Source organism: Saccostrea echinata, unplaced genomic scaffold (genome assembly GCF_033153115.1).
Source record: "Saccostrea echinata isolate AGI-Se365-2 ecotype Australia unplaced genomic scaffold, CSIRO_AGI_Sech_v1 ptg000056l, whole genome shotgun sequence".
NCBI classification, from domain to species: Eukaryota; Metazoa; Mollusca; class Bivalvia; order Ostreida; family Ostreidae; genus Saccostrea; species Saccostrea echinata.
Window position 1 is genome coordinate 8,601,479 of NW_026889805.1, and position 9,799 is coordinate 8,611,277.

The 9,799-nt window shown below is 32.5% G+C and overlaps 1 protein-coding gene across 1 annotated transcript; it reads right to left on the minus strand.

The window, feature by feature from the left end:
* Positions 1 to 3,195: 3,195 nt before the first annotated feature.
* Positions 3,196 to 9,537, minus strand: LOC133173202 (uncharacterized). The gene is made up of 7 exons (XM_061308158.1): positions 9,368 to 9,537; positions 7,451 to 7,509; positions 7,057 to 7,241; positions 4,725 to 4,916; positions 4,001 to 4,636; positions 3,613 to 3,787; positions 3,196 to 3,528 (listed from the first exon to the last, which is right to left on the minus strand). The coding sequence occupies exons 1-7, from the start codon at positions 9,371 to 9,373 to the stop codon at positions 3,318 to 3,320; spliced, it is 1,464 nt and encodes a 487-aa protein (XP_061164142.1). The 5' UTR covers positions 9,374 to 9,537; the 3' UTR covers positions 3,196 to 3,317.
* Between the last annotated feature and the right edge of the window lie 262 nt (positions 9,538 to 9,799).

Sequence of the window (9,799 nt, forward strand, 5' to 3'; positions counted from 1 at the left end):
TCCAATGATGGTTTTCACTAAAAGTACAGAATTAAGCAGGTGCATTTATTAAAAAAAATATGCAATTTTTTGAATTTTTTTCTCTCAAAAAATATATTTTTTGAAATATTTGTTTTCAAGTGATACTTTCTATCTGTTAATCAATGATATATTTATACACTGTAAAAGTTTTAACTTTATACCTCACATAGTTTTGGAGCTATTGTAAAAATTTTTGGACATCTTGACCTTTGGCAAAACCTTAAGCATGGTTAACGAATGTAAAATATAGTTTACAAATGAGAATCAGTATTTATCAGGAAAATCAATTGTTAACGTTAATTTACAGACAGATTAACTTATATCATAGCATTCGTAAACTACATTTTACAACCGTTAAATGTAGTTTTACAGATGAAAGCTATCAGTTAACGAATCGTTGAAGATAGTTTACAGTTCGTAAACTATAGTTTACAATCGATAAACTTTGTTTAGCAACTGTTAACTATGTTTATCTAATTCTTGTGAATTTGGCGTGCCGTAGGTATGAATTCTTTGATGTGTTTACTCTCAGATAAAATTCTGCTACAAACTGTCCAAAAAATGTATTTTAGGAGCACATATACCAGATGAATATTTTCTGTTAATATCTTTTAGGAGAGAGTGAGTTTTAGTTGTGATTGTGCCTTGTTATTTTCATAAGTATTTAATACTTAATTTTTGTGAACAGATGGTAGAATTTGAATTTTGTACATTAGTCTTTTCAAAAACCCAGACGATTTTTAGTACATGTCCCACCAAATACCCAGACGTAAATAGCGATAAATGTAATTGAAATAAACAAGTTATACTTGCTGACCTTCAAAGTCAAAAATTGTTTTTAAGGTTCTTCAATAATCATCTCACTACTTTAAAAAATATGAAATTTAAAGATGAAGTAGCAATCTTCATTGAAACCAAATCTGATATTCTGTCTTTGTGTATTTAGTCAGTTATAAGTGATATACATTCAAAATTGTTGTATAAGTGTATATTTTCTCCAGATAGAATCATTTTATTTGCATCCTATTATCTTCGTTTATAGCCTAAGACCAAGAGACGTTTTGCTTTGTATCTCTCTGCCCTAAAACAGAAAGAGACCCAAGGGCCTAAACGGTAATTTGAGCATAATACAACACTATTATGGATCCACAAAAGTGAAAAATAAAACAAAATAAACTGACAGATGAAGCTTTGTTGTCTAATAGCAAGAGAAATAGGATGACTAGGGATCAACAAAATAATAAGTTCTAGAACTCAGTGACAAATCTTAAAGTAATTATATTTACTGGCCTGACTTGCCCATATTTGTAACATCTTCATGCAGACTAAACAAAACAATAGTGCTTGAGCTAGCAGCAAGCCCATCTCATTCTCTTTTACAATGGCCTCTCTCGGTCTTTGAAGAACATTCGATGTTTAAAAATAAGATATTTTGTATAATTTTTATTTATTATTTACAAGATTATCCTATCATTAAAACTGTGAAAATTCTTATTGTATTATATATTATTCTTCTTATTTATTTCTTCTATCCAGTTGAACTTTCAGTTGCATTATTTACAGTGATTAATTAGGTGAATAGAAAATGGGAATAACTTCTCTCTGTAGAATACAAGACAAAGCCATGTCCAGCAGCAGAACACTTGATCAAGTGGTCAAGAATCTGATAAAATACCCTTGCTTATTACAACTTTTTTCTCTGGTTGCCCCCTAGATGCCCAGGAGCAGAGAAGTCTAAGATGTTCAAAAAAATAATGCAATTTCACTACAGATTCAACACAGTTCCATCCTTACAACAGAATCCTTGACCCATGGGTCATGAAATTCATAATTTTGGAAAAAGGCACACTTGCTTATCATAACTATGAATTTGTTTATCTGCTGATACCCAGGAGCAGAGGATAAGATTTAAAAAAAAAAATGATGCATTTTCACTATATCATCAATAGAACCCTGCCCTGACACCAGAACCCCTAATCCAGGGACCATGAATATTCACAATTTTAGAAGAGGCACCCTTGTTCATCATAACTATGCATTTAGTTTATCTGCTTAATACCCAGGAACAGAGAAAAAGATTTTCAGAAATATCATGCATTTTCACTATATAATCAATAGAGCCCTCCACTCAAAAACCCCAGACCCTGGAGCCACAATTTTTTCTTTCAATTTTGGGAGAAATACCCTTGCTTATTACAATTATGCACTCCGATTATAATACACAGGAGCAGAGAAGATGTTTTTCAAAGATTTGATGCATTTTCACTATATGTCATTAGAGCCCCGTCCTAGCTCTAGAACCACTCTAGAACCCTCGGTAGAGAGCTCAATGCTTACTATAATTATGCTAACAGTTTGACTGCTTGATGTTCAGGAATAAAGAAGACCATTTTTGAAACTAGCACTAATTTTGATGGTTTTAGCCCCACCCCACAGGTTCAAAGGGCAGGGCCCATGAAATTCACAATTTCTGTTTCCCTTTATTCATATATGCTTTATGCCAAAATTGGTTGAAATTGGTTTAGTGGTTTAAGAGAAGAATCTGAATTTGTTCAATAGGTCATCTGAGTGACTCAGGTGACCTAAAACAGGTCTAAATATTTTTTTTTTCTGCTGGTGACGATCTCGATAGTATTTATTATGTAACGTAAAAGATTCATAATGGGGTGTCAACTCAAAAGTAGGTCATTCCTTGTCAAATCATTTTACCTAATATATCTTGCAAAGTAAGAGCTATAGAATCATTTAACATTGTCAGTTGATGGATCTTGGGGTCTCAAGGTGTGACAACCTTTAAAGAGCGTCAATATGACCCTGTTTGGAATTTCATTACCAGATACACGTACTAGTATATGCACATGTATAGTCCATTTGTGTTAGATGCACACTATCTTGTGCTTTCTTTCACTAATTAAGTGATGTCAGTTGATGTACTCTTGAATAAAGATCTGTGCAACCCAAAGGAAGGTTCACCTTGTAATTTTTTTGATCAGTCCAATATAATAATATATGCTGCTCATCTTACACACTTTACGGTTTAGAATCAATAGACATCCGTTACTAGACCTTGTAGCCTATCCGTACTTTGATTTCTTGCCTGGTATGGCATTTTCCTGATTCCTGTGCCTCTTGTAAAAAATAAAACATCATTTTCTGAAATAAAGTAGTATGATTTTGATTGTACTGGCCTAATTTTTATGTCAACTGATCAATATGTATAACAAATAATACAATAAATAAAAATGTTTAAATTATAAGAAATACATGTAATGTATCATTTTTGTCAGCTTCCTGAGTTAGGATAATTTTGACAACATATCAGGTTTGAGATTGTTGTAGATTTCTCCACATTTCTGACAATTTGGATGATAACGCCGAATGCACTCGATTACGTCAACTCGTCGTGACGACTCAAGGTTGAAATAAGAAGTCACATCATAAATAGTGCATCCGTGGGAACTCAGCAAGGGCAAGACGCCCTCCTTGAAATGGTCTTTTGTTTTGTGTCTGAAACATGAGCATGACAGAATGCATAACACTGAAAAATTCCTTTCTGTAAAATTGCAATATATACACCTACTTTGGACTTACCTTATTTCAAGGATTTTATTATAAGGAAGATCGAACAATTTCTGAGCTAGTCCTTGCCAGGTGCAAATATTTTTGTACTGTTTATCTGGATCGAGTAAGGTTGAAAGATCATCTACAAATTGTACACTGTTTTCCAAAGCACCGTCCAGCATTGCAGCAACTGTTGGGCAGGGATCTAAATCGAAATTTATAAACGTATATAAAACACTCTTGAATTATATACTTGCATATAAGGAATCTTCGATTTAATAAAAATTAAAAAAAAATAAAGATCTTTACCAATACCATTCCACTGTAAATTTTCTAACAGAAGACGAGATACATTGTCAGAAAAATAATGAGAGAAGCATATATTATTAACTTCAGTGTGAAATATTCATACATATACCCGGTTTGATAACACTGGCTTTTTGTGAAGGGCACTTTAAGTATGCAACATTCTCTTTCGTGATTCCAAGATATTCACATTTGAGTGAATCTATCTCTAGAGGTATGGAGATGTCATTAGAAGTTGAGAATGATGAAGGGGGTGGCAAGTCTTCAGAATCCTCCCGCCATTCGTTCTGTGGATATGAGGTATTAGTCCCGCCGTTGTAATTACAGAAGTCACTGAATCGACTGCTGGTTTCAGAGTTCATTGTTTGCAAAAGGTCATTGTTGGAAGAATCACTCATTCTATGTGACTCTTGTGAGGTATTTGAATCCAGATCCTTTCGACCTGAGGCATCTTTTTGCTGTTGGACATCATGAGTTCTGTTTGCTATTTGATTTTTTACCGGACACTTTTGACTTCTAGGTTTTTTCTCGCATCCCAGAACAGAGGGTGATTCCGTATCATTAAAATTATTGTCTGTATCTGAAGAGTTGCATAATTTTTTCTTCAGATTAGCGCATTTTATGTTCAAACGTCTTTTTGTAATGAAGAGAACGAGAAAGAAAATTAAAAGGAGGCACGCCATTATTGGCATTATTATTGCCAGGGGCAAATTCGTCGAGGGTGGATCAAAGTTCTTATCACTCAACGCTACAATAAATATGAAAAATATGCATTGTCAAAACGGTATTCTTATGTAATAAGTAAATATTAGAATTGTATGGTAAGAAAGGCATACCATCTGAAGAACAGACACCAGATAAATTGTTGTCCCACTTTAGTTTTTCAGTGCATCTGACTTTGATGTTAGTAGTACCATTCAAACATTGAAACAGACAAGACACGTACACTGGCACTGAAGATAGCGATACCCCTTTAGGACACACCCACTCGCCGGTACCAGATGTCACATTTGGTAAGGGACCACAACCTTTTGTTGACAACAAAACTTTTATACATACACAATATTTTTTTATTTGCTAGTTTATTTGGAAGATGATATTTCCTAAAATTCTTATAAGATTGATCTTTGTAGTACCTTTTTTACCATCCTTTTCTAGAAAGCTTTTTCGAATCAAATTTGTTTGTCATGTGTTTGGTGTCTATTGTCATTAAAATGTTACATTTTTGACTTTTCTTAAGAACCACTCAGTCAACTTTTACTTTTTAAGAACATGATAACAGTGAGTCATTTAGTTACCTAAACATCACAGTCTATGTATGTTCAAGTAAAAAAAAAAAAATCTTCTCAAGAAGCAAAAAGAGGCAATTTATAAATTTAGTAAACAAATATCCCCAATCCCTGAATGAAGATTAACATTTGCTCACTCATGCATATCCCCCGGGGCAAGGGTGTGCAAATGTAGGAGAATGATTTTTTTCTTGGCAATACATGTATGTACATGGGAACATTTTTTAGAGAGCTTCTTAAACTTTAAAAACAAACTGGACACATTAACATATAAACATTATCATGTAATGTAGAAAAAGTCTGTAAAAAATCTTCTAAAGAAGAGCATGCCAAGACCACAATTGTTATGTTGATATCTCAACACCCAGATGATGTGTAGAATTTAAAAAATAAAAAAGGTCCCTGGGCCTAGGATAGAGTCGCAATAAGTCAAAGTTGGACGCATGCAAAATAGGGAAATACGTGTAACTTTAAAAATTAGTATACTATATGTAACATCCCATGTTGTGAAGATTCAAGTTCTATTTTTAACATCTCACAGACCATGAAGGTAGCGTACGGATATAATATGAAATCAAAGTTTTACATTTCGGAAAAGAATCAATAAAATGTAATGGAGAAACATAGAGCTTTTGTGAGTCTTTTTGATAAGCCACAATCCATATATACTGTTGAAACACAAATTTTTGTGGATAAAATTTCGTTGATTGTCATCTTAAAAGGTTTCATGGGCATAAAATTTCGTTGTTTCGAAAGAAACCCTATTCAATATAGAGTCGTGTAAAAATTTCGTGTGGGATTTATCTTCGTTGAAAATATAGAGATTTATAATCCCCCATGAATATTTCTGCTTTTACGGTAGTGATAATTCAACATAACCCCGAAATTAGTATAGTGTCACATTTTGGGTCGAAGTTTTACAAATGGAAACATAAGATTTTTTTTTAAAAATCTGACGAAGAAAAGAAAAGCGACATTAATCATGCTGATATACAATAAATCTATCAACCAAATAGGAAAAATCTTTAATATCTTATCAAGAACAACAAGATAAAGATGTTCAAGTGAGCGTCATGTTTAAATGTTCAATTTAAATAACTAGAGCGAATCAAAGGTCTTTTTTTTTTACAGAAAAAAAAATCAAATCTATAGTGAACTAATTTAATTTAATCAAAAGGAAAATAATCTGTGTACGAGAAAGATAGAATGTGGAAGAGTTTGTTAATTATACCTGGTAATCTTGAATATGCGGAACGATAGTAAAGAAAGATAGAATGTGTTAGTTAAACCTGGTGATCTTAAGTAACTGGAACGATAGTAAAGAAAGATAGAATGTGTTAGTTATACCTGGTGATCATAAGTAGGTGGAACGATAGTAAAGAAAGATAGAATGTGTTAGTTATACCGAGTGATCTTAAGTAACTGGAACGATAGTAAAGAAAGATAGAATGTGTTAGTTTTACCTGGTGATCATAAGTAGGTGGAACGATAGTAAAGAAAGATAGAATGTTTTAGTTATACCGAGTGATCTTAAGTAGGTGGAACGATAGTAAAGAAAGATAGAATGTGTTAGTTATACCGAGTGATCTTAAGTAGCTGGAACGATAGTAAAGAAAGATAGAATGTGTTAGTTATACCTGGTGATCTTAAGTACGTGGAACGATAGTAAAGAAAGATAGAATGTGTTAGTTATACCGAGTGATTTTAAGTAAGTGGAACAAAGAAAAATAGAATGTGGAGGAGTTTGTTAATTATACCTGGTGATCTTAAGTAGGTGGAACGGTATTATAGAAAGATAGAATCTGTTAGTTATACCGGGTGATCTTAAGTAGCTGGAACGATAGTAAAGAAAGAATGTGGAGGAGTTTGTTAATTATACCTGGTGATCTGGTTAAGTTGGCGGAACGGTAGTAAGGAAATTGTCCAGTGTTATTTTCAATATCTGTTAATACATGCTTGTTTTGGTTGTAACATTCTTCAGAAAAAGCAGGAGAATCTATTAAGTTTGGATTGGCGTCGCCATAGTGGCACGAATACTTGTTCCCCGACTCCAGTGTGACATAACTGTAAAAGAAATAATTAATATTGAGTGCTGTGTTTTATAACAATAGAGTATCCGCCATAAAAGGGAATCTCACGGGTGTTACATTTGTCACGCAAACAACAATTAAGACACCAAGCCCGGAAAGTATAAATATGGCAAAGAAAAACTGGAGCAAAGGTCAAGACATTTATACCAGGATCTCGTTTTTATGTTAGAAACAAATACTTACTATCGCCCAGTCTCTCCACCATCTCTATCCACGTAAATATCTTGTTGAGGAAGTGTTCCCTTAAAACAATTGTAATCGTGACAGATTCATAACGTTTATTTATTGAATAAAAAACTGCCCAACAATTTTACTGATTATTTCCTATAAATTATGAAATGTCAAATACAGTCAATTATTTAAAATCAACCAGTCCCTTTATCTCAGTTAATACTGATTATCATCGTTATTTGATAGACAACGGTGAATACTGATTTAACCTTAATCGATCTTTGATGGAACGTAAAAGCCAGTGAAAGCCACCCCAACCCCCAATCCCCGAAAAAAGTACACAAACAAGCAAACAAATATGTAGAAGTTACCCCATATAATACTGTTGGTTATGTGCAGGTACCCGATGGGCGTGGTAATAATGACACGAGGGAGCGTAGCTCCCGAGTTGTCATTATGACCACGTCCATCGGGTATCTACACATAATCAACAGTGTTATATGGGGTAAGTCACTTGTACCATAGTTTACCAAAATTGATCTCTTTTTTTATTGTAGTCATTTATGTAGTGTGAATTTATTTTAATTGACTTACAGGTGTTATTGAGAATTGTGCTTGACTTTAATGAAACAGGTTGTTATGGTTTTAATTTCCCAATTCGTGTATTTTAAAATGACAAAATGAATTAATTCAAACCCTTTTGAACTTAATTTTATTTTTTTATGATCATTTCAAACACTATTTAAGATTTTTTTTTTACATTTACAATAGATATAATTAAAACTCGTTTATTTAAACACGTTTTTGGTTTCCAAGTTTTCTTGGCTTATAATAGATCAATAATGGAATCATTTAAGAGATAATGTCATTAATAAAAAATGTTCTGAGTATTAATTAGGTTATGTCTTCATCGATGAGAATACAAATGCAGTTTAAAAGAATGAAAAAACTTTTTTTTCTGCACTTGTCAACAAGTCAGCGTCTTTATGAAACGTTAAGGTTTTAAATAATAAATAATGATCTTTCAGTGTTTTGTAATTTTCTATTGAACTTGGTACATCTAAAACAGATGACTATTTAATTTAAAAATGTGGCTAGGTTCTGTGTATAGTGTTTTTTTTTTTTTTTTTTTTTTGTCCTGACTTGATGGGCAGAGTTTACAGAAAAGTGTAGGTTATGTACAGATAATCCACACTTTTAACAAAAGAAATCACACCTAAGTATGGCACAAGACAATTACACATTCTAAGAAGGCACCATCTGAACGTACACAGGGAAAAGTGGCTTATATAATATTTATGTGATTATCTTTTTATTTGAAAATTATGCGAAAATCATGTAAAAATTATATAAATATTTTTTCATGCAAATATCTTGTGAATAAGTTTGTATGATATTCACATAATTTTTTTAGAACTTTCATGTGAAGTTTTCTTTGCACGATATTTATATGCGATATGCTCTTCATGTAAAATTCATATGAAAGTTATGTCAATATAGCATGAAGTTTTCATATAAATTTCACATGTCTTGTTTTTCGTCTCTTTCTCATGCAATGAATTCTCATGAAATTCATGTGAATTTCATATAAAATTTATGTAAGCCACTTTTGCCTGTGTATATTTCGTCACCTTATATCTAATTATTAGTAATTAAATTTCACTGTTGAAGCTCGAACCTTAAAAATAAATAAAAGGTAAAATAACACTTTTTGACAATGTGTGCTTTAAAACAATTGATAATGGATAAAATAACGCCAATTAAAAGTGTGTTATTGTAAGCAATCGGTAAAAGGGAAAATAACGAAATATTACAATTTGTGATTGTAAGCAATTGGTAAAATACCACCTTTTAACAAATAGTGATTGTAAACAATTGGTAAAAAGTAAATCAACGCCATTTAACAGTTTGTAAACATAAGTTCCTTACCATCATGTCATGCTGTCACCGGGATGATCATTTATAGACACCGGACGTTCTTCTTCTTATTCCATGTTAACGTGTCATTTTTAAACTATGAAACACCAGCAAAAGTGGAATAGTTTACACGTTGCGTTTCCTTTTCAAATTTTTGTAGTAAATAGATTTGGAAAACTCGCTGATCACAAATTACAACATAGTTTAGAAAGCTCTTCGTCGATATGCTCAGTTCAAGTCATGTCAAACGTTTATGTGCCTAAACAAAAAAAAACTTCGTGTTTTTCCTCTTACCGGAAATTGCAGCTGTTCAGGAAAGATATCTAAACGTGTAATCTAAGAAACAATAAAGGGGGATTTATTGATACCAGAGAAAAACAAGGATATGTTAAACACTTCTACAAGTACTAGTTACCAATGAACGATAGGGAATTTGTTCAGTTT

Bases quoted from the DNA above. Each gene is read 5' to 3' on its own strand.
- LOC133173202 (XM_061308158.1), bottom strand. The intron at 7,242-7,450 runs GTAAGTATTTGT...TTTCTTTTACAG, and splicing joins GGTGGAGAGACTGGGCGATA to TTATGTCACACTGGAGTCGG. The intron at 3,529-3,612 runs GTAAGTCCAAAG...CTCATGTTTCAG, and splicing joins AATAAAATCCTTGAAATAAG to ACACAAAACAAAAGACCATT.